General features: G+C 43.4%; 1 protein-coding gene across 1 annotated transcript in view; it reads right to left on the minus strand.

The window, feature by feature from the left end:
* Positions 1-4,548: 4,548 nt before the first annotated feature.
* Positions 4,549-24,546, minus strand: part of EGFL6 (EGF like domain multiple 6) — an 84,590-nt gene continuing 64,592 nt past the window's right edge. The window contains exons 9-12 of the mRNA XM_004710018.2: positions 21,886-21,966; positions 16,006-16,107; positions 12,590-12,855; positions 4,549-5,670 (exon numbers count right to left, since the gene is read on the minus strand). Of these exons, the coding sequence (XP_004710075.1) occupies positions 5,560-5,670; positions 12,590-12,855; positions 16,006-16,107; positions 21,886-21,966 (560 nt within the window). The 3' untranslated portion in view covers positions 4,549-5,559. The remainder of the gene's footprint in view (positions 5,671-12,589; positions 12,856-16,005; positions 16,108-21,885; positions 21,967-24,546) is intronic.

Here is a 24,546-nt window from a genome sequence, read left to right on the forward strand (position 1 = left end):
TGTGTGTGTGAAACTGGGAAAATAAGTTCCGATGTGTGTGTGTGTGAAACTGGGAAAATAAGCTCCGGGGTGTGTGTGTGTGTGTGTGTGTGTGTGTGAGAAACTGTGAAAATAAGTTCCAGGGGTGGTGGTGATGGTGGTGGTGGTGTGTGTGTGTTAAACTGGGAAAATAAGTTACGGAAAGCAATATCCCCTTTGATTGAGAAACGTCGAAGCTATGCCTATTATTGGTACCATTAGGGATTTGTTGTAAGGAGCCAGCATTCCCATTATGTTGTTCTGTCATCCTCTCCTCTCCTGACTCCAGAGAGTGGAGAGTCGAGTCTCAAGGCAGTTCTCCATACATGTGATAGGTAGGTTTACTGTGCCAACATGGCCAATGAACACATGTGGGATTAATTGAAGGGCAGAGAGATAAATGGCTCGGGGAGCCTCACCTTTCTTGCCCCTTGCTCTTTGATCATCGGACCAGTGTGCAGCTGCCTTGCTTGCTCTGTGCCTCAATTTGCAAGCTACACTCCCTGTGGGACACCTAACCCATGGACTGTGTCACTGTAGTTTGAGGTTCCTTCAAGACCTGCTTTGCTATGCGACTGGAGTATACATCGCTTGAGCTGGGGACTGTTGGACCCTGTCATCTGGCTGACTGTTGGTGACCTGCCTTGCTGTTTGCTGCCTGTGGCTGGATAGCTTGAATTGCTCTACACAGGACTACCCAGCGGCCCTGAAGACTTGAACAACTGCCAGTGTGTTAGCTGTCTCATGGAAGTGAGTTGCACTGATCCATTTGTAATGCTTTATAGATTAACTGTTTATTTCTTATGTTACATGTATATATCTTTATAAATATATATAAAACCATTAGTATCCTGGTTTTGTTTCTCCAGAGAACCCTGTCCAACATAATAGGTTTCAGCCCATCTTCCATGGAAAGGCATAGACAGCCTTTGCTCTGGAATGTCTTTTTCAAAAATGCTTGTATAGTGAATGGCCTGGGAGGACAGAGATGGTGCCCTCCCTTCCAAGGGGCTATGAATCAGCAAGGACTCAATGGCAGTGAGTTTGTGTTTTTTGTTTTTCCCAGGAGTCATATTTGTTCCCTGACCAGTTGTCCAAGGCTGCTGTAACAAAAAACATCACAAGGTGGGTGGCTTTAGAGAGCAGTCATTTATTGACTCACAGTTTGAAAATCACCCAAATCGTGGCATGGCCTTTTGGAGTGGGTCTTTCTGTGTTGGTAGGCTGGGAGTTCCTTGGCATCTGTATTCTTCCTGTGTGTCTCCGTCCTGAGAAGTGATTAGGTTTGGGGTCCACCCTACTTGGAATCACTCCAAAAGGGAGGAGTGACTTTTACACTGAACTAGAGAAATAAGCCATTGGGAACGAGTGTGAAGCACGGAGAATGCCACCCTCCACTTCAGATGAGACCATGTGTGGAGAGTGTGGAGAGATGAGCTGCTTTCATTGGAAACTGCTGCAAGGTCACAGGTGTCCACAGAAAAGAGCTTGTTTCTGCTAAGGCTGAGATAGAGGGGGCTTCTCAGATAATGGAGTTTGTTGAAACAGTAGCAATCTCTGTCAGGAGGAAAAGGACGCCCAGCCAATGTGGAATTTAAGAGTCCCAAACAGTCCCCAACATCATTGTCTTGTGTTGGTGCTATCAGAGGCAATCCCTAGAGGCTGTAAAAAGCTAAGTAGACCAGGAGTGGGTTTCTTTTTCTCATTCAATTTAAAGTCCAGCAGAGAGCCTTGTGGGACATGGGTACCGACTCCATAATGTCACCCAGGACCCAGGCTTTCTCCAGTGACCCACTCTTCCATCAGCAAGCTGTGGCCCTTGCTCTCATGATCATAATGTGGCCCATGGAGTTCCTGCCTTCACAACCACATTGCACACAGGAAGAAGGAAGAAGAGAAATAGTAAAGGGGGCTGCTAACTGAGAGAGCCCCTTTAACCATCCTTGGAAACCCCACCAATGACGTCAGCTTATAGCTCCACGATGCCCCCATCTGTAAGAGAGATGGGGATATGTGGTCTTTTAGATAAGCACCTTGTTCCCTTCTTGGTGGTTATGCTAGTAAGGAAAACAGGTGACAGTGGCTATTGGGAGGCAATCAAAGTCTCTGTCACAACTATACTCAAGAAGCATGAAATATTATTCAAATCAACGTACGTAACTCAACTTTGTGCGTTGATGATAATTGTTTTTTAAAACGTAGCATGATGTTCAGCCATGCCTATTTCATCTCTGGTTCAACAACTTTCCCTGTAATTGTCCTTTATTGTAAGTCCCCCCTCCTCCCAACGTCCTTTATTTGAAGTCACCATTGTGCTCTCAAATGCACATGGAGGCTTCTTCAAATGCCACCACAGTATTGGAACCACCTGCAGCAGTTAGTTTCTGCTGTGTAACAAATAGTGACTTAAAGTCATCACTTTATTGTCTTTTCTGAGTCTGTGGGACGCTTGGGGTCAGCTGGGACATTCTTTATCCCGTCTCACTAGAATACAATGCTGATTTGCTTCTATATATAGCAATTATCCTAGCACACAGCTACAGTCCTGTGTTGATCTTATATGCTAACATTCTCTCCTATTAAAGGAAAACAAAGAAGTCCTGGTAGTGCTTTGAGTTAGGTGCTGGACTGTTAGCCTCGAGGTCAGTGGTTCAACCCCACCAGCTGCTCCTTGGGAGAAAGGTGAGGCTGTCTGCTCCTATAAAGATTCCCAATCTCAGAAACTCTATATAGGGTCACTGTGAGTCTGAATTCACTCGATGCCAGTGGGTTTTGGAAAGGAAAACAATATATTGGGTTTGGTTTTTGTTTTCCAACATCTTAAAAGATGGTATGTGTTGGTTGTATTAAAGAGAATATTGTTGAAGTACGATTACTAAGGGTTTTAGTATAAAGGAACTTCAAGAAGACCACAAACTTTCCTTCCTTCCTTAAACTGTCAGTGCCTTGATTTCCTTAGGTGATGGCGGGCACCGATCTGGAGGGCACATTCTATTGGTTTCTGACCCATAATTGTCCAACAGAATCCAATGCCCACCTCAGGGGGTAAGCTAAGAATTTATTACCATGCAGTTGTTCTTAAATTTGGAAGAAAGGGAAACTAGAAAAGGAGGAATTATTCTCTATGTCTGTCTCTCTCTGAGCCTTGCTCCCTGCCGTACTGTTCTTGGGTGGTATAAATGGCTAAGTTGTCAGCTGCTAATCAAAAGGTTGATGGTTTGAGTTCATTCAGAGGCACTTCAGAAGCTGGATTCAGGAGAGGATGTGGAATGAGGAATATCTTTGCTGATGTCAGATGGATCTAAGCTGGAAGCAGAGAATACCAGAAAGATGTTTGCTTGTGTCTCATTGACAATGCCAAGGCATTCGATTGTGTGGGATTATAACAAGCTATAGATAGCCTTGAGAAGAACGGAAATTCTAGAACACTTCAGTGTGCTCCTAGGAACCTGTGCATGGATTAAGGGGCAGTTGTTTGAACAGAACGAGAGGCAATTGTTTGGTTTTAATCAGGAAAGGTGAGTCAGGGCTCTATGTTGTTCTCATATGCAGTCAATCTGTATTCTAAGCAAATCTGTGAATCTGGACTATATGAAGAAGAACTCAGTGTTAGGATCGGAAGAAGGCTTATTAGCAACCGTGATATGCAGATGCTACAACTCTACTTGCTGAAAGCAAAGAGGACTTCAAGTACTTTTACTGATGAACATCACAGAAGGCAATTGTCAGTATGGATAACACTTCAATATAAAGAAAAACAAAATCCTCATAGTGGGACCAATAAGAACCATCATGATAAATAGAGAAAAGGTGCGTGTTTTCAAGGATTTCATTTTGATTGGATCCACAGTCAATGCCCTTGTAAATAGCAGTCAAGAAGAAATCTAATGATTTCTTGCACTGGGCAAATCTGCTCCCCAAGACTAAAGTGACCAGATTTTAACATTGGTAAAGTGGGACACCATTGATAAAACTCATATCCTGGCAAAATAGCCACATGGCAGCCGAAAACCGTAAACCCTAGCTTGTTGTGTATTCTTTCAAAAAATCGGGACTTTTTAAAAATGCCGCTGGATGCAGAAAAAATTGTTAAAAATCGGGACTGTCCTGCCAAAAGCAGGACGTCTGGTCACCTTACCCAAGACCTCTTTAGAGTGTTAAACAGCAAAGATGTCACTTTAAGGACTAAGGCGTGCTTGACCTAAACCATGGTATTTTCAATCACTTCAAGTGCATGTGAAAGCTGGACGCTGAATAAAGAAGACTAGAGAAGAATTTATGTGCTTGAATGACCAGCTAGTGGAGAATATTGACAGTACCATGGACTGCCAGAACAAACAAATTTGTGTTGGAAGAAGTCTAGCCAGAATGTTCATTAGAAATGAGGGTAGAGATGCGTTGTCTCATGTAGTTTGGACATATTATCAGAAGGGGTCAGTCCTGGAAAAGGACATCTTGCTTGGTAGAGGGTCAGTGAACAAGAGGAAGATACTCTAAAAGAAGGATTGACACAGTGGCTGAAACAGTGGGCTCAAACATAACAATTGTGAGGCTGGCGCAGGACTGGGCAGTGTTTTGTTCTGTTATACCTAGAGCCACTGGGTCAGTAGGAGTCAAAACGGACTTGATAGTGCATTAGCAGAAAGGCCTGGTGAACCACTAGTGAAAAGCAGCCATTGAAAACCTTAGGAGCAGTGTTTGACTCTGACACACCTGAGTGGCCAGGACTCAGGATTGATTTGGGAGCTGCTTTGCTGTAGCACTTGCAAATTTAGTTCTAGCTAGTTCTCTGAGGCCTTGAGTTCAACAATTTGTGCTCATTTGCATAGCAACTGTGAGGACTAATTAATCAGTCATGTTTTCCCATCATAGGAAATTATTCTTTTCCCGAAAGACTATAAAGTAGATCCATACATGAAAGAGCAAAAACCACATTTCCCAGCAATCCATACACAATTAAACCTCAAGTAACCAACAGATTTCCTTACTTTCAAAATGTAAACCATGACACAAGACGATTCTTTGGATATTATTATGACAAAGGATTTACATATGCTATGAGAGGTCAGGCTAAGCTGCTTAGGTATACAAGGTTATCTGATGTCATAGTTTCCAAGGATTTCCATAAAAGTGAAACAGTGAAATATTTCTGTTTTGTTTTTGTAATTCTAAATTCTAAAAATGTTGCATCGAGACATTAATCACCTATTGAGATAAATCAGATAGATATACAGGACCGTGGGTCGGGGTGGGGCATTCAATTAACATGTCCAGATTATATAAATGCAGAAATGAATGAGAAGATATTCACCCACTACCATTGAGTTGATTCAATGAGAAGACACAGTGGCACTGTATTTAAAGCAAATACTGGCCCATCTTCTACAAGAGAGGCATCTTCGAATTATATGCCTTTGTGTGTGTTTCTGTTCTTCAGTTTTTATTTCTAAAAGGGAGGGTGGATGTCTATGAGGCAATATAAAAAACAGAAACATGACATAAAAAGGCAAATATGAAGCTATAAAACGGTATCGATAACATTCAACCATTCACAGAAAGAAGGCTGCCTGGGCATGAGCCCGAGACCAGCAGGACACCATCCACTGCAATCTCGCCGGTCTGGCCCTTGCCTCGTTCAGCTTCAAAAATGATCTAATTTGGAAAGAAAAAAAAAAGAAGGAAATTACTTCAAAATATTCAAGACACACTATTAAAAAAAAAGATTCCATAGCTATTTGAAAAGACAAAATACAAGGGGTTCTATTGCATGTTGTGGTTGTTGGTCTAGTTCGGTGGTTCTCAACCTGTGGGTCGTGACCCCTTTCGGGGTTGAACAACCTTTTCACATGGGTCACACAATTTATAACAGTTGCAAAATGACAGGAAGTACCAACAAAAATAATTTCATGGTTGGTGGGGGGGTCACCACCACATGAGGCACTGTATTAAAGGGTGGCAGCATTCAGAACGTTGAGAACCACTGGTCTAGTTGATCTCCCAACTCCTGGTGCCCTCAAGTGTTACAGAGTAGAAGTGCTCTATGGGAGTTCTTGGCTGTCATCTTGACAGAAGCAGATTGCCAGGCCTTTCTCTCATGGTGCTCCTGAGTGGAATGGAACTGCCAACCTTCAGGCTGCAGCTGATCACCAACTGCTTGGGCTACCCAGGTTCCCTCCTTTGGCAGAGGTTGAGATTTCTTATGATGTGCACAGTAAGATTATGCTTTTTAGATGCCATGTGTTCAAAGTGAGGGAGCGTTGCTCTGAGAAACATGACTATTGAAATAGCTCAAGTCTCAAGAACCCCACAGAGTCTAGGAATTTCTGGCTTGTTGTTTGATCTACATGTTTTGGATTTTCTAGCCCTTACCACTGCATGAACCAATGCCTTAAAATCTCACTTTCTCTTTCCCCCTCCCTTCTCTTCCTGTGTCCATCTATTGATCATCTGTCTTACTGATTCAATTTCTCTAGAGAACCCTAATATATACTCTGGAACAAATATTTTAGAGAGAAAAGAATATGTAATTTGGAGCATGTTATTCTTTTCTTCTTCTACACAATGCCTTTAAAGTAGAATTCAGCACAGCATATGCATACTGTAATTATAAATAGATGAAAACATGCATTCATGTAGCAAGTGAAAACTGAAACATGAAAGCACACATATGACTATGGTATGATGATGAATTTTTATTTTCTTCTAATAGAGTAATTTCATTTTGTCTTTTCAGTGCTATTTTTGTAAATCCAAATATACAGCAAATGGGCATCTTAAAGAAATGTCTGTTAGGAATCATGTTCACCACACCCCAATGCTTCTTTCTTTTGCTTCATAAATAGTCACATATTCTTTTTCAAGGCCACAGAGCTGAAGCCACTCCAGGCAGGCTGCCATCACTGTATCCAGATTTCTCTGGCTGTCCAGAGGACACCACCGCCCATCTGTCAGTTTGTACTGCTATGGCCTGGTGTGTTGCTGTGATGCATGAAGCCATGTCACTGGTATGTCAAATGCCAGCAGGGTTATCCATGGTGGGAAGGTTTCGGCAGGAGCTTCCAGACCAAGACAGATTAGAAAGAAAGTCCTAACTAACTGCTTCTGAAGACAAGCCAATCAAAACCCTCTGGATCATACCAGAACAGTACCTGATACTGTGTGGAGCCCCTGTGGTTGGCAGGCATTGTGTACTTGCTGCCTCAGTGGACTCAATTATATCTCTGCTCACGACAATGGTGCAGGACCAGGCAGCGTTCTCTTGTACGTAATATCACCATGAACCAGAGTTGACTTGACGGCCACAGAAACAGCAACAAAACCAGGAGGGCAGATGGAGACCACCCACTCCCCAAGGAGACGTCGGACAGGGCAAGATATAACAAAATAAATATAAATTATCAAGGGTTCATGAGGGAGGGGGGAGCAGGGAAGGAGGGGAAAAATGAAGATCTGATGCCAGGGGCTTAAGTGGAGAGCAAATGTCTTCAGAATGATGAGGGCAATGAATGTACAAATGCACTTTACACAATTGATGTATGTATGGATTGTGGTAAGAGCTGTATGAGCCCCTAATAAAATGATTTTTAAAAAAGAATGGTCATAGTAGCCTAGGAAATAGCCCCTTCATGGCAGTTGCAATGAGAGGGATAGTGAGTAGTAAACAGGGATGTGTCTTAAGTCCACTGCCATGCCATTGAGTTGATTCTGATCCATGGCGACTTTTTTTTAAAACCATTTTATTGGGGGTTTGTACAACTCTTATCACAATCCATCCATCCATCCGTCCATTGTGTCAAGCACATTTGTATATTTGTTGTCATCATCATTTTCAAAACATTTTCTTTCTACTTGAGCCCTTGGTATCAGCGCTTCATTTCCACCACTCCTTCCCCCACCCCATAGTAACTCTTCATTGGGTTTCTGAGGCTGTAAATCTTTACGGGAGCAGAGCGCCTCCTTGTTTTCCCACAGAGCAGCTGCTGGGTTTGAACTGCCCACCTTGTGGCAAGCAGTCCAATGCTTACCCAGCAGTACCACCAGGTGGATATGTCTAGCTCTTAGAATGTGACAACTTTTCCATCATTAAAAACTCTATAAACTATATTCTCAGCTCACTGCCATTGAGTCAATTGTGACTCAGATCGACTGTATGGGACTGCCCCTGTGGGTTTCCCAGACTGTAACTCTTTCAAAACAAAACAAAACAAAAACATTTTATTGACAATATGGTTTCACATATCATATACTCCCATAGTTCAGTCATGTTAAAAAGAATTATACAGTCATCTCTACAATCATTTCTAGAACATTTTCTTCCCTCTTTATTCATTATTAGTTCCCTATTTCCTTTAAACTCCCTCCTGCTGTATCCCCAGTAACCCCCTAATCCAGTTACTGTCTATATAGCTTCACACAACTAGGTCTTTATATACTGGAAAACATTAAGCAAAGCAAAAAGACCAACAATAATAACAAAATAAACCAGAGGGAAAAAATCCAATTGAGAAAAAAGCAAGGAGTGTTAAAAACTAGCACATATTTAAAATGGGTCAAAAGAGAGATCAAATGATCACATTACATCTGCCATGATTATGTTCACAATACTCTCTGATAGCAAAATTATTCACGTCTCTCAATTATGATCAGAAGGGATTGATCAGATGCTTCCTCCATGTAGGGACCCTGCAAATGGATTTTGGGTTCCCAACTGTCATCCATGGCCTTCTGCAAATAAGGTGCTCATAACTTAAACTCCAATGCCATTCCCTCCTTCGGATTTCTGTAACTATTTACGGGAGTGGGAGTAGAAAACCTCATCTTTTCTTCCTCAAAGTGGCTGGTGGTTGCAAACTGCTAGCAGGGTAATAAAAATGAAGTGGAGGGATAATTAATATAGATATTAATTGGTGTTTGGGTTTTCACTGCATTTCCCCCTTGAACTTGAGATGAAAATTTGAGCAGGCTCTTTATCTTCCCTTTGATCAAGGGAAGAGGCCTAGTGGCGCAGTGGGTTACGCTTTGGGCTGCTAACCACAAGCTCAGCAGTTTGAATTCATCAGCTGCTCCACTGGAGAAAGATGAGGCTGTCTACTCTTGTGAAGGTTTACAATCTCACAAACCCACAGTGACAGCTCTACTCTGGTCTATGAGTCAGAATTGACAGTGAGGTTTTTTTTTTCTCGGATTGTTTGCTTGTTAATCAAGGGACCTAGTGTTAGGGTGGTTACTTTCCATGCTAACTAAAAGGTGAGCAGTTTTGAACCACTTGGGGGGAGCGGGTAGGGGTAGGGGGACTAAAGTGGGGCTTTCTACTCCTATAAAGAGTTTCAATATGGGAAACTCACAGGGGCAGTTCTACCCTGTCCTATGGGAGGGAGGCGGAAGCAGTGAGGGAAGGAGGGCTCCAGGAAGAGGAAGCTGTAGCCCCCTTCTCCCTGACAGCCCTGCAAAGGCAATTCTCCCGCCTCAGCAGCGAGACTCCCGCCTCAGTCAAGGCTAGCATGGAAGCTGAAGAATGAGTGGTTTTTCATTGGTGCTGCTCTTCATAATTGTGCTAGTTTACACCTTCCAGAAGCTCAGGCCACCCTGGGGAGCAGAGGAGGTGGGAGGGGGGAAGGCTCCTTCCCGCCTATTAGCATGAGGCTTTGGATTCAGATGTAATATGATTTAGAGAAAGAAAGGTGACTTATCTTGTAAGTCTGGGTTCAGGAATAGGAGTCATATCTGCTACAAATATCCACAGCCACTATTCCACAGATGAACTGGAAGATGTACTCGTGATTACTCAGCATCCCCGCCTGTCAACAGTCTCATCAACCTTTCCCCAAGTGCCGGGGAAATTCACTAGTATCAAGATCCCTTCTGGGGCGGAGCACCCCTCCTACCATAGTAGTATTGTGTTATAGGGTGACTGCTGGCCAAGATATTTGGGGGCTGGGGTGCTGTTTTCAAAAACATGCACTTTTCACATAGTCTCTAGCCTTGCCCTGACTGCCTCAGGGAAGCCTCTGGACCAATCTTGTAAGCTCCTCTGTCTAACATAGTGTCCTTGTCCCAGTCATGACCCCCAAGCCCTCTGCGGGAGTCTCACTGGTAACTAAGATGTATTCATATGGTACCAGCCATGTTGTTGTGACCATTTTCTTTGCCCTCCAGGTCTTTTTTAAAGCTCTGTATCTCAGCCACCCTTGGACCCCATTATGACCTCAGGCTAATGGTCTTCCGTACCTGGATGATATGTCTCTGTAATTATCTTGTCCTTGTATCATTTACGACTTTATAAGGCTTTCTGCTCCTGGAAGGAGGTTCAGTCTGAGAACCCCACAGGGCCAGCCCTACCCTGACCTATAGGGTTGTTATGAGTGGGAATAAACTCACTGGCATTGAGTTTGTTCATTTATATTGTCACCACCACCAAGCTACTATGGTCTATAAACTATTTCCCCAACACATAAATTCAGTCAACATGGAGGTAATTTTGAATGTTGTGCAATGTGTTATTCTCCAGCGAGGGATACCATCCATCTATAGCACAGCCCAGTGCCATTTGAACCATTCTACGAACACACCAGTGTGAACATGTGGGTTGTAAGAATGCACATGCGTGTGTGTGTGTGTGTGTGTGTGTGTGTGTGTGTGTGTGTGTAAGAGAGAGAAAGAGAGAGAGAGAGAGAGCGCTAAGTTTGCACTGGCTGGTTTTAACCACAGAGGGAAATGGTGTGGGGCACGGGGCAGGCATTTTGTCAGTTGGGCTCAACTTAGACTTTTACTTAGAACCATGTCTTATGATGTATTTTAAATAAGATGTTCTGCTATGATGAGAGTGGGGCAAGTAAATGAAAAAAATGTGAACATCTGGCACAAGAAACTAGGCTGTCATCTCACTCACTCATTTCCATCGAGTCAGTTCTGACTCAGTGATCTGACTCATAGCGCACTACCCTTTAGGTCAGGGTCGAACTGCCCCAGTGGGTTTCCAAGACTGTAAGTCTTTATAAGAGCAGAAAGCCTCACCTTTCTCCCAAAGAGTGAGTGGATAGTGATTTTGAAATATTGACCTTGCAGTTGGCAGCCCAACGTGTAACGCACTACGTTACCAGAGTTCTTGTCTGTGTCTAGTACTAAGAAATAAGATCAATCAAAGTATAAATGGAATCTCAGCTCAATGATCCTATTAATTGTTCTTCCATCTTGTTATCATTAAGTGGTCCTCAGCCTTTCACGTTTCTCAACCTAGTGTTCACTGTATCTTTCCTCTTCCTACCTTGGCCCAGCTTTTCACAAGGGTCCACAGTAGCTGCCCCCATAGCTCTGCTCCCTTCTCTCCTCCTTGAGTTACTGTGTGGCTTTTGCCCCTTCTCCTCCAAAGAAAAAACTCCAGCAGAGGTCACCTATTCCCACTTGATGATGCTCAAATCTGATAGAGTCAGCTGGTTCTGCTCTATTCTTCTTTTTAAAAATCATTTTAGTGGGGGCTCGTACAGCTCTTATCACCATCCATCCATCCATTCATTGTGTCCAGCACATTTGTACATGTGTTGCCATCATCATTTACAAAACATTCACTTTCTCCTTGAGGTTTCGCTCTATTCTTTCTGGACATTTAATCCCATTGACTAACTTCTTAAAACTCATTCTCTTTCCCTGCCTTAAGCCCACTTTGTACCAAAGGATGAACTCAGCTTGTCTAAGTTGTCCAGTCCCTGTACATTCCAAAGAAAAGACTGGCTCTTATGTGACTCCTGGAAGGTAACTTTGAAGCCCTTGGAATAGTCTGCCTTATAAGACTGTCTTTGTTGACCTGAGGCTTTGGGCCATGCCAGGTAGTTCGTGATAAGAAGGCGATTTGTGGTGGGTTCATTGAGACTTACTGCCACCCCAAACCCCCGGACACCAGGGCTCAAGTGAACTTCTCTGGTTGGCAAGATATCCTTGTGTGTTGTCACACATGGATGCTGGGAGCATGAAGAGCTACCCATGTAACTACCGGGAGAAGACATCTGGAAGCTTGTGCCTGGGTTCTCCTGCACGTTGCCCTGTATGTCATTTCCCTTTGCTGATTTAAATCAGTAGCTGTTCACTGTAATAAACTGGGAGTATGAGTATAACCGCTTTTCGGAGTTCTTATGGTCCTTCTAGCATATCACTGAACCTGAGGGTGGTCTAGGGGATTCCCTATCCTTGCAATAACCACTCTCTCAGGTCAGTTAAAAAATACATTTAAAAAAGAAACCCAGCTTCTAGCTACTATGTATTGTGATAAGTGCTGGGCAGAGGACAAATGAACCAACTGTTCTTTCACAGATTCAGGAATTTATAGCCTGCATGGCGGGAAAGTTAGTGAGAGGAGCCTGACAAATGGATCATTTCCATAGCACGTGGTATGTGCCTGGCAATGATTCTCATTACTTGTGCTGGTTACTTACCTTGCCTCTGACACCCCAGAGCGTAAGCTCATTCAGTGTCGGTAATAAGCCTCACTCAGCTTTGTCTCCTCAGTATTTAGGCACTTCGATGTGTGATCATTACAAAGGAAGGTAATATCTAGTTTAATCAGGATTTTGTCACTTACACTTTTGGTAGGATCTGTTCCTTGATACAATGGGATTTTCCCCGTCTTCCACTTTTCATCTTGACTCTTTGTCTCCTCCCATGCCAGGGCATTGCTACTGCTTTTCACAAATACTCGAAGCGTCCCCACTTTGTCTCCCACCAGCCGGTAATCAAAGAGCAAACAGAAATTGCTTTGGGGCTGCAGGTTGGGGAGGAGGAGCTCCAATCGGCCAATGTCCTTCTTGTGTCCCACCAAGGCGGGAACTGCCAAATAGTGGCCGACCGCTTTGTGAGAAAAAAATGCACAGTTAGCAAGGCATTGGAACGGGCTTGGTTATCATGTCAAAAACAGTCCTGAAAATGGGCCATAATTTCCTAGAGGGAAAACAGAAGTCCTTTTTCTTTTGATCACAGGAATATCTGTTTGGTGCCAAGATGTGTTTTAGAGATCATATCGTTGAAAGCCTTGGTTGTACAGAGAGAACCCAAGGAATCTGTCCACGTTCCCAAAGCTTTGTAGTAGCTAGTGCAAAAGAACAGGTTTAAATGTCATTTAGTATTGCCAGGATTTTCCAACTGGTGGCAAGTTCATGTCCACCTTGGCTTTCTGAATCTTGGAGGACATTTTTCTACAGGGTCAATGATATGTACGATGACTAGAAGTCAGACCAAAGTGAGGTATTTAATCCTCAGACACCTGAATTCATAATGATGCATCTCCACCTATTTCTGCTATTTTCTAAGTATCTTTGAGTGAAGTGGTGCAGTGGTTAAGTGCTCAGGTGCTAACCAATAAGTCAGCAGTTTGAACCTACCCACCAGTGGTTCCATGGGACAAAGAAGTGGTCATGTGCTTCTGGAATGATGACAGCCTTGGAAATCCAATGGGGGTGGTTCTACCCTGCCCTATAGGGTCACTAAGAGCTAGGATTGATTTGGTGGCAATAAGTTTGAGGTTTTGGTTTGGGCTTTGATGAACTTGAGCAAAAATATACAGAGTAGCGTCTGACAAAGTTGGCAAGAAAGAGGGATTTCTATAGAAACTTGGAGAAAGACATTGGGGAAGGGTTGTGTCTTCAGTTGCTGTATTCACCACTGGCACTTGCCAGACCCAGGATGACATTGCCTTAGCTCTCACTGGCCTCAGAGATTGTCCTGCCTTCTCAAGGACAGGATGCTCCATTAAATTTGAATTTCAGATAAACAACACACCACAGATAATTTTTTTAAGTGTTTTCTGTTTGTCTGAAATTTCAACTTGACTTTATGCTTTAGTTTATCTGGCAAGTCTGCCAGCTGTGAACACATTCTTCCTCTCTGACCCACCATGACAACTTTGCTCATGTCTTTTGGCTGAAGTCAAACCCACAGCCTAAATTCTAACTCAGAAAGAATTTGTATCCCAAAAGTTCATATCTCCCTTGCTGTTTTTAGATGTTTTAAGTTGATTCTCACTCTGTTTAAGTTAAACATCTAAAAACAGCAAGGGAGATATGAACTTTTGGGATACAAATTCTTTCTGAATTAGAATTTAGGCTGTGGGTTAGGCATTGAGCTCCTAACCACAATGTTGGTGGATAAAACTTACCAGTTGCTCCACTGAAGAAAATGAGGTTGTCTACTCTGGTAAAGATCTATAGTCTCAGAAACCATAAACAGCTTCACTCTGATTTGGAATCAACTCCATGACCGTAGGTTTCTTTTGTGTGTGTGTGTATGTATAGAGATTTATCGGATCACTATGAGTATGTATGGCATATGAAAATAGCGATCTGGTGGGAGCAGCAGTGGAGAGATACAATATAAGTGATGTGCGTGATGAGGGCCTTGAGACCATTTGTGCACCGAGTGTTTAAAAATAGGGCACTGTTTTTTAACATAAGCTCTTGCTGACAGTGTGAGGTGTCAAGATCCTGGAATAGCCTATAGGGCTACCCATGTGATATAACTCTGTTGGTTCTAAATGTGGATATGGATGAAGGAAGAAAGGAGCAACTTAGTTTAGTTATCAACAAGAGTTTCTGAAAGTTGTATTGTATCTAGACTGGTTAAACTTGCCCTGCAATTGTGTTACTTGCCATGTGAGATGAGCCCCCCTACCCTAATCCCAAGTCCTACAAGGAATTCTTATGTTCAACTGGAGGAATTCATCTAAGGGAAAGATCTAGAAGGATTTTTTTTAAGAAGAAGGATCTTTTAACTGAGGCCAGAGCCCAAGAAATAACTTTATTAGTAAGGTACTGGGGTCCCTGAAAGTTGAACAGTTGTGTACCTAATTGTGGTCAGATAGGGCTTGGGCGTTCACTTCAAAAGGTATCCATAAGCAAATCATTCTGGCCCATTGCCTTTGAGTCAATTCGTAATGATAGCATTTCAACTTACAGAGACTTTGTAGGACAGTGTCCAATTGTCCCATAGTTTCTAAAGCTGTCATCTTTATGGAGGCAGACTGCCACATCTTTTTCTCCTGTGGAGCAGCTGATGAGTTGAACCACTGACCTTTTGATTAATGAGATAATTGCTAAAAATTCAGAGCAAGTTTAACCAGTCAGGAGACCATACATCTTTGAAGATGATAGCTAACCTTGAGTGCTTAACCACTGCACCACCCAGATTCCTGGGGGAACTGATGTCTCATTAAAAGTGTTGGAGGAGGCAGTGGAAAGGGCTTGAAATCCACTTCCAGAGCTGAGGTTAAGAACGTACAAGAGCCAGCTGCTAGAAGACAATCCTCAAGCAATAGAAGGGAAGGCTCAGTCCAAGAGTTCAGCTCACAATGGTTTTGATTCGTTAAGGGGTGACTCTATGCCAACTCCAGGTATAGGTAAAGGCCCTATCTCTTTTCAAGAATTAGTTCCCCCAGACAACAAAATGAGAACCAGCGAACATCCTGGTTGGTAAGTTGGATGAAAGGAGCAATTTCTTTCTATTTTCTCCCCAACACTTCAAAACCTCATATGCATTCCAACACCTCTTTCTTAGCAGCAGGAGAGTGACTATGGAAGAGGTTTACTGGAGCAGCATTTGTGGGGGGTAGGTGGGTGGGAGAGGAATTAAAAAGAAGAACATGTACTGAACCAAGTTAGTCATCCACAGGGGAGGTCATGGAAGGTGTAAAGGTTTCCAAAGAGACTAAGTAACCATCTTCTTATGATTGGAGAGTAATCCCGGTGGAACAGTGGGTTCAGCATATGGCTGCTAATCAAAAGATTGGAAAATCAAACCTACCAGCGCTTCATTCCAGAGGAGAAAAATGTGGCAATCTGCCTCCAGAAGGATTTATAGAAACCCTATGGAAACCCCATGGAGCAGTTCTACTCTGCTCTACAGGGTCAATATGAGTCAGAATTGAGTGTCTGGTTTTTGGTTTATTATTGGAGAAACTTCTTGACCCTCAACACGTTGCAGAACATGGAATAAGTGCAATCTATGTACCATTCTCTCGATCAGCAGGATTCCAATCAAAATCATCTTCTGAGTCCTGTCTCCAGTCACAGACCCCGTGATCAAAGCTGCAGTCAGCTGAGATATTTAAATCTGCTGAGAAAAATAGTGCATTCATAACTCTTCAGAGCATCAGAAAGGTGCCTAACTTGTGGAGTGATGGAAGGTAATGTGGGCTGCAGTCTTTTCAGTAGCACATGAAATGCAACTGAAGTGCCCTTTAGGAGAGCATCAAACCAGATACCCTGTTTTGATTTAAACCTGAGAAGCCACTTAGTACACTATTGTAAACTTATACACACACACACACACACACACACACACACACGAAAGCCCACCTAATTATAAAAAATAAGGAACTGGCAAGATCCCCATAAGCAAAGTAAAATGAAACAGAGACTTGAAAAAATGTTTTTATAAAATTCATCCCAGAAAATAAAACCTCTGTCACGCACATAAGCCGGTGAAGACCATGGGAGAACTTTCTAGATGACCCTTGAAATATAGTCCTTGACTTAGCATGATTCATGTACTGTGTAAGTAACTAAACTCTCTTCCCTTTACTTCATGATTCCAACATGCCCGTTAAACATGACGTTGGACTGCATCAGCTGACCCAGCCAGCTCCTACATTGTATCAATTTATGATAGAATGCCTGCCATGGTTAGATAGGTCAGAGAAATGTCACCATTGAATCACTAATACAAATCATAGAACCAGTGCCTGTGGTTACGTTTATGTAGATCAGGGGTCATCAAACTAACTTCTGGCCTGATACTGGTTTTTAGAAATAAAATTTTATTGAAATGCAGCCAGGCTCCTTCCTTTACATATCATCCGTGACTACGATTGCATAAAGATGGCAGTTAAGCAGTCTCAACAGAGGCACTATGGTCCACAAAGCCTGGAACATTTAATATTTTGCCCTTTAGAGACAAAGTCTACCCATCTCTGCTGCCAACAATAAAAAATACCATTGGGAAAGAGGTGTGTGTGTGTGTGTGTGTGTGTGGAAGGGGTAGAGATATTCCTTATCACTACTGTCAGCTTCCCAGGCAGGGGATTCTGATGGTTTGTCATTAGCAACTGCTGTTTATGTTGAGGAATAAGAGAATGACAAGGAAAGGCAACAGTGAAGTGGCAACTACCGATTCTTGACTCATTACAATTTGCAAAATGTTTTCATACCTATGGTGTCATTTGATTGATTTGATTGCCACAAAAATTCCCAATAAGGCCCATTTTCAGACAAATCCATTGAGGCTCATAAGGAATCTCTCCAGGGTCTTTCATAATCTGAGTGCTGGAATTGAACTTGAACCCCAAAACAGACTGAACTGCAGCTCGGGTCCTCCTGTGCAGTTTTTCAGTCAGTACAACCACACTGTTCCTTTCTTTTCACCTCCTGGTTTTAAAATAAAAAGATGCCAAGGAATACTTGCTTCCAAATCTTCAATAGTTCTTAATGAGTGAAAACCAAGCCCACCGCCACTGAGGCAATTCCAACTCACTGCCGCCCTATAGAGCAAGGTAGGACGGCCTCCTAGGGTTTCCAATGCTACACTTCTAACAGAAGTGGACAGCCTCATCTTTCTCCCTTAATGAGTGTCATTACCTACATACTAAGTTGATGTTACTAATCCACAAGCACAATGCAAAATTTGGGGGGCTGTTTTGTAATTGTAGTGGCAGAGTTGGGCTAGCAGCCTAACTACACCTTCAGGACTCTGTAGTGTGATTCATATTCTTGGCCAACATCTGGATTCACATGCACCCGTTCCTCTCCGGTTCTCCTTATTCATTAGCTGGTTTTCAGATGTGTAAGGATACTGAAAATACCATGGCTTTGTTCAGGCTAACCTTTATTTAAGAGCCTGGTGGCACAGTGGTTAAGCTTTGGGCTGCTAACCAAAAGGTTGGTAGTTCAAACCCATTAACTGTTGGACAGGCGACAGCCTTAGCCATTTGCTTCCATGAAGATTTATAGCTTTGAACACTCTAGGAGGCAGTTCTAGTGTGTCATACATGGGCTGGAGCACAGTGGGCCGGTTTTGTTTGTTTGTTTGTTTGGGGGTCGGTCTCTTTCCTCTCTCTCAAAATGCAAGATACTGGGAATGTAAACGGTGGCAACGGAGCAGTGCATAGTCAGGTAGCCGGCAATTATGTTCGCTCGCAGGTACATAGCTTTTTATTGCAAGCACCTGCAATGCTCTTTGTGTGGGCGTGCTCTGGTGGGCCCATGCCTGGCCCATGCAGGGCAGGGCAGAATACAGGGGGGCCAGGGGGCAGGATTATTTTCTGGGAGAGCCTTCAACCAATTGATGGACAAGAGGTGCTGGAGAATACCTCAGCTTCTGCCATTGGGTGGGGCCATCACATGATGGAATTGGACATTGAAGTCAGACTGGAATCCAGGGTCCAAGGAAGGTGGAGGTCGGCTTGGCACAGTGATGCCCTTCCTTGCCTTCATGATAAGCCAGGATCGACAGGAAATGAACATCCCTCCCGGAATCAGCCTTCAATGTCGGGTGGGAATTGATACATAACTACCTCAACGCCCCGGCCCTGGGAGGAGAATTCTTTTACTTTTTATTGTTATTTGGGTGAAAGTTTACAGAGCAAATTAGTTTTCCATTCAACGATTCATACACATTTTGATTTATGACAGTGATTGCCATCCCCACAGGGTAACACGACTCTTTCCTCTTCTTCCCTGCGTTTCCCATTTCCATGTGTCCTTCTTTCCTAGCCCTTCTGCCTCAGAGATTTATCTCTGGGAAGTTGCTGTCCCTTTGATCTCAAAGGGTTGCTTGTTCTAAGGAGTGCTACCGCCCCTGTGTTGCTGTTCACTTGATCAGCCTATTGTTTGGCTGAAAGTTGAGCCATAGGGGTGAGTTCCAGACCTGAAGGGTGTCTAAGGGCCATCGTCTAAGGTAGGGGTCCTCAAACTTTTCAAACAGGGGGCCAGTTCACTGTCCCTCAGACCCATTGGAGGGCCGGACTATAGTTTAAAAAAAACTATGAACAAATTCCTATGCACACTGCACATATCTTATTTTGAAGTAAAAAACAAATGGGGCAAAAACACCCGGCGGGCCAGATAAATGTCCTTGGTGGGCTGCATGTAGCCTGCGGGCCATAGTTTGAGGATGCCTGGTAAGGGGCTCTCACAGTCTCTATCAGACCAGGAAGCCTGGCCTTTTTGATGATTTTGAGTTTTGTTCTACATATTTTCTTTTATTTTTCTCAGGACTCCCTACTGTGATCCCTTTCAGAGTGGTTACCTGTGGTAGCAGGGCACCATCTAGTGCTTCGAGCCTCAGATTCATTGTTTCATCTGTTTGTTTTTAAAAAAAAAAAATCTGCATCTTCTTTGCTCCAGATGGGGAGAGACTAATAAGTTTCACCCTAGTCCAATAGAATAATTCTGAGGCGTGTTTATACTGTAGTGCTTGGTGGCACAGTGGGTTACACAATAGGCTGCTAACTGCCTGGTTAGTGGTTCAAAACTACCAACTGCTCTGAGTGATAAATATGAGGCTTTCTTTCCTTATCAGATTGCTGTGAGTTGGAATGGACTCGATGGCAATGGGGTACTTTGGTTCTATGCTCTCTCCCAGAGTTCCCCAGTGAGATTGACGTCCCCTTGCCCACTGTGAAACTTTTCCAGACAGTATATCCTTTATTGGCATCCTTCCTTCTCTGTCTCCCTCCCTGATTCCCCTTCCACGGTTTCCTGGGACCTCCTCCTATATAAACCACTTGCATATAAACTCTTATCTCTAAAAGCAATGAGGCACCACATGGCTACATGACTTTCCCAAGGTAATTCACAAGTGGGAGCCTTGGGGCAGCCTCCCAAGTCTTCTGATTGGGATGGAGATTTCCAGGATACCCTACTGGACGTGTCTTGGAATCACACGGCCACATGCTCACGTGAAAAATGTTAGCTTCTCTGTGATTCACTAAGGACCCTGGAAGACAACTTAAGAAATATTCCTTCAGGGAATGAGCTTCGTCCACTTGGTAAGTCAGAGGACTCAATCCATTATTGTCAGGGAGCAAAGAGAAATGTAGCCCGAGCTGGAACAGAATCTGAAACATTTTCTTCCTAACCAGGAAAACAGGCAACAAGATGGTTAATGTGAAGAAGGAGAAGGAGAAGAAGATAAGGGAAGAAGAAAGAAGAAGCTGGAGGAAAAGTGGACGCTTGTAAAAGCTGGATCGTTGGGGGTGGGGGGGCAGCACTAGCCAGTGAGAGGTTTTAGCAGAAGCTTTCTGAATCAACTTTGGAGGGAGAGGCATGAGAGGAGGCAGGCTTCATGGGAGAGATTGTCCTATCAATCAAAGGGACAGACTTGGAGCCTGTGCCTCCTGGGAAGCACAAAAGTGAATCTAATTAGCATAAGATGAAGACATGATAGTGGCAAGTCAAAAGAAAAACAAGTTGGAGAAGGAAAGAGAAGAGCAAGACAGTTACGCTTACAGAAGAGAAAGGCCTAACTGGGCTTTTCCTGGATGTCTGTGCCAAGATGCCACAAGGCTAAGTCAAACTGGAGAGACTTAGGGATTGTGGCCATGAAATTCTAGGTCATGTGGCTTTGGTCCTCATTTTTGTGCCCACTTATATAACTGTACCTTCTGTAGCATGACTCTGTAGTGCCTTCTGCACTTCTTCCACATGGGCTGCCCTTGTGCCTTGCTTTGGTGAATAGCCCACGGTGGAAGTGATGTACAGTTTGGGGCTGAGACCTCAAAAGGCCTTGTGTGTCTCTATTCTCTGTTTTGGAGTCCAGCCTGTGATGATGGTCCACGTTATGTGTCAACGTGGCTGGGCTGTGGCTCTCAGTGGTTTGGCAGACCCTGTACTGATTGCTCTTCCATAATATAAAAGATCTGGTCTGAAGTAAGCAGCCAATTGAGTTTCTTTGGGGTATGGCCTGTCTCCAGTCTATCAATGAATGTTGGGGCATAGCTCTCGCTCTCTTGACTACATTCTTCTCATTGTGTGACCTCAGGTTCTTAGATGTAAGCCTGCAGAAGTCTCCAGCCTGCCGCTAGATCTGCAGGTTGAGGGTTTTCCAGTCCCTGTGGCCCCATGAACTAGCAGGAGCTCTCCAGCCTGCTTCCTAATCTGCAGGTGGGGGGCTTTCTTTTACATTCCATTTCCCCAAACCTTTCTGCAGCCCCTTTGTACATATACATCACACTGGTACACTGCCCAGGAGAACAAGCCCAGGCAAGCTTGCTGGAGGATGAGAGACCACGTGGAGCACAGCCTCAGGCATGTGAGAGAGTGCAGCTAGGCTTAGCAAAGGCAAAGCAGGCCCAGAGATGACTGCTGATACATGGTTGAGATCCAGCAGAACTGGCCAGCGAATCCATAGACCCAGGAGCAAATTTTACTACTTCTTGCTCCCGGCCACTGTGGGCTTGTGTACACAGCAGTATTGTAGAAGACAGCTTTGTTCACCACTATACCACCAACGCAGGCACCATGATTGTGGCGATAGGCAACTGACATAGTCACCATGATTTTCAAATTGTGGGCCCTCTGACTTTGGAACAGAAATAAATGCGTCACTTCCCCCCATCTCCACACATACAGTCTGCTTCACCCCTTTCACCCCAAGGGTCGGGGTACAGGCGTTGGAGAGAAAAGACAGTCTTCCTATGTTTTAATTGTTAATATCAATCACACAAGGACCTACTATTTTAATATTGTCACCACGTGTCATGATGCCATGGATTTTCCAGTGAGTGTTCATCAGTGAATCAGTGATTGGTAAACCATCATCTTAGCCTGTGATGAAATGAACACAACCTGGCACAGCATGACACAGCACATACTGGAGGAAAGCGTTATGTACCTGTGAGCTCCAGTTTGGACGTTCCAGTTTTTCCTCGGACCAGAACCAGACCAAATTCGTCCGCTCCATGATCTTTAGGGGCTAATAATAAAGAACACTTGATCAGTTCAGGAGAAACCGAGAGTGCCACACATTGGAGAAGACATGCAGACATAAATTAAAGAACTAATGTTTTATTTGATGGATGTCACTTGGCCCAGCATTGGGGATGTCAAGATCAGGCATTGATTTAGCCAGCATCTGCTGGATTCTCCATTAGAAAAGTACCAATTTCCCTTTTGCGATTAATAAGTAATCTATGGGTGAGATTTTGAGGCACTTTAGGGCTAGCTTATTCCCCAGTAATCTTTCATCCAGTGACTTTAGCACCCATGAGGCTTCTAGCCTGAATCAATTATTTATGATCGTGGTTTTAATATGGTGGGGCACTCATTTCTAACTCATGCAAAAGTACTTAAAAAAACAAAGTGCTATCCCATGTTAATTGCACTTTGAGCCAATCTAGTTTCCTGTGAAAGACAATAGAGGTTCACCTTTGGGGTTCAAATTGGTTTGAACTGGTTCAGTCGTGGCCAACAAAGCAAAAGTCTGCTGTGAGCATCCAATCAATTGAAAGGGAATTTCCTCAGGGTGTGGTCTCCAATATTTATGGATGTTCCCACAAAGCTCTCCAGCTTCTTGTCCTGTCTAGAACCTGCATCTGACCTCTGGTTCTTTGGGCTTGAGCTAATGGCCTGTAAAGTTTTTGTTCGGGTATGATTATAACTATTGAATATCATATATGAGGAGCCCTGGTGGTGTAGTCGGTTACACAGTGGGCTGTGATCCCCAAGGTCAGCAGTTCGAAACTACCGGCTACTTAGTGGTAGAAAGATGGGGCTTTCTACTTTCATAACAAGTTACAGTCTCAGAAACTCACAAGGGCAGTTCTACCCTGTTCTATAAGTTGGCATCAAGTTGATGGCAGTGATTTTTGAAATATGTATAGTTTAATCTCCTGATATCATTTAATAGTATATCACAAGCATTTCCCATGCTGTATAATCACATAATATTATAATCTATTTTTTCATGTCACCATGGCTATATCATAATGTCATCCAATAATAAGGAATCCCAGTGGTGCCGTGGGGTAGGTGATTTAGATGGTACTGTGAGTGGGCTCGGTGTTGGGCTGCTAACTGCAAATTTGGTTGCTTAAACCCACCTACTGCAGGAGAAAGCGAAGAGAAAGACAAAGAGAAGACTGTTTGCTACTCTAAAGATTTACAGTCTCAAAAATCTAAGTAGTACTTTTACTTTGTCCCATAATGCCATTATAAAGTAAAGTAGAGGGGCAGCCAAAAAGAGGAAGACCCTCAACAAGATTGATTGACACAGTGTCTGTAACAATGAGCTCAAACAGGAGACCAATTGGGAGGATGGCGCGATGTTTCGTTCTGTCGTAAATAGGGTCCCTGTGAGTCAGAACCGACTCAATCGTACCCACCAACAACAATGACAGCATAGGATCAATCTGCGTTAGAAGCGACTTGATGGCAGTGAGTTTCAAATGATGGATCCCTGGTGGGTTATGTGTTTGGGCTGCTAACCTCAAGGCCAGCAGTTTGAAACCACCAGTGGGAGAAAGAAAGACAAGGCTTTTGACTCCCGTTAAGAGTGACAGTCTCAGAAACCCACAAGGACACTTCTTCCCTGCCCCATAGGGTTGCTACAAGTTGGAATGTACTCAATGGCAGTGAATTAGGTTTTGGGGGTACTAATAGACTGCTTGTGAAAAAAATGAAAAAATTTCTTTGAGAGGCTGGTATGATAATGAGTTCTTCCAACATTTAGGTTGTAACAATATCTGGGTTATAACATGTTAAAGACATGACATTTAAATGATTGTGAAGATTATATGACAGCATGGCCAACCATCCTGATGTACAGTATAGTTACATTACGAACATGTCATTGCTCATTGTCAACAAGTTGATTCTGACTCCTGGTGACCCTGGTGTGCAGAGTGGAACTGCTCTATAAGGTTTTCAAATTGGCAACTTTTCAGAGTGCGTCTGAGTCAGTCACGTTTCAGCTAGCACGTGAGCAGTTAATCCTTGACACCCCCCAGTGATCCTGCGTTCCAACTGTAACAATGATGGAAATGTGTGATTGAGCAAGTGAAGATAGTTAAACTTTTTTGACCTATGAAAGTATAATTTCTTATAGCTTAACTTCATATTTGGACCAAAAATGGTAGCGAACATAGTAGGAAATGTTTTAGAAAACGGAAATCTGGGGGACTTTTTTGGGGTCTTGTGTAACTTAATTGAATACAATTATATTATTTTTCAATACATAAAAATGGGAGATGTGAGGCCTGGAGGGTGAAGGGAATGTGGGGTAGAAAGAGGGAACCGATTACAAGAATCTAAGGATTGCCTCCTCCCTGGGGAAGGGACAGCAGAGAAGAGGGCGCGGGGATGATGTCGGACAGTGTAACTTATGACAAAACTATAATAAGTTATGAATTATGAAGGGTTCATGGGGGAGGGGGGAGGAAGGAGGGAGGGGGAAATGAGCAACTGATATTAGGGGCTAAAGTGGAAGGCAAATGTTTTGAGAATGATGAGGGCAACAAATGTACATATGTGCTTGACACAATGGATGTATGTATGG

This window comes from Echinops telfairi, unplaced genomic scaffold (genome assembly GCF_000313985.2).
Source record: "Echinops telfairi isolate 266 unplaced genomic scaffold, ASM31398v2 ScPeMD7_53;HRSCAF=182, whole genome shotgun sequence".
Taxonomy (NCBI): domain Eukaryota; kingdom Metazoa; phylum Chordata; class Mammalia; order Afrosoricida; family Tenrecidae; genus Echinops; species Echinops telfairi.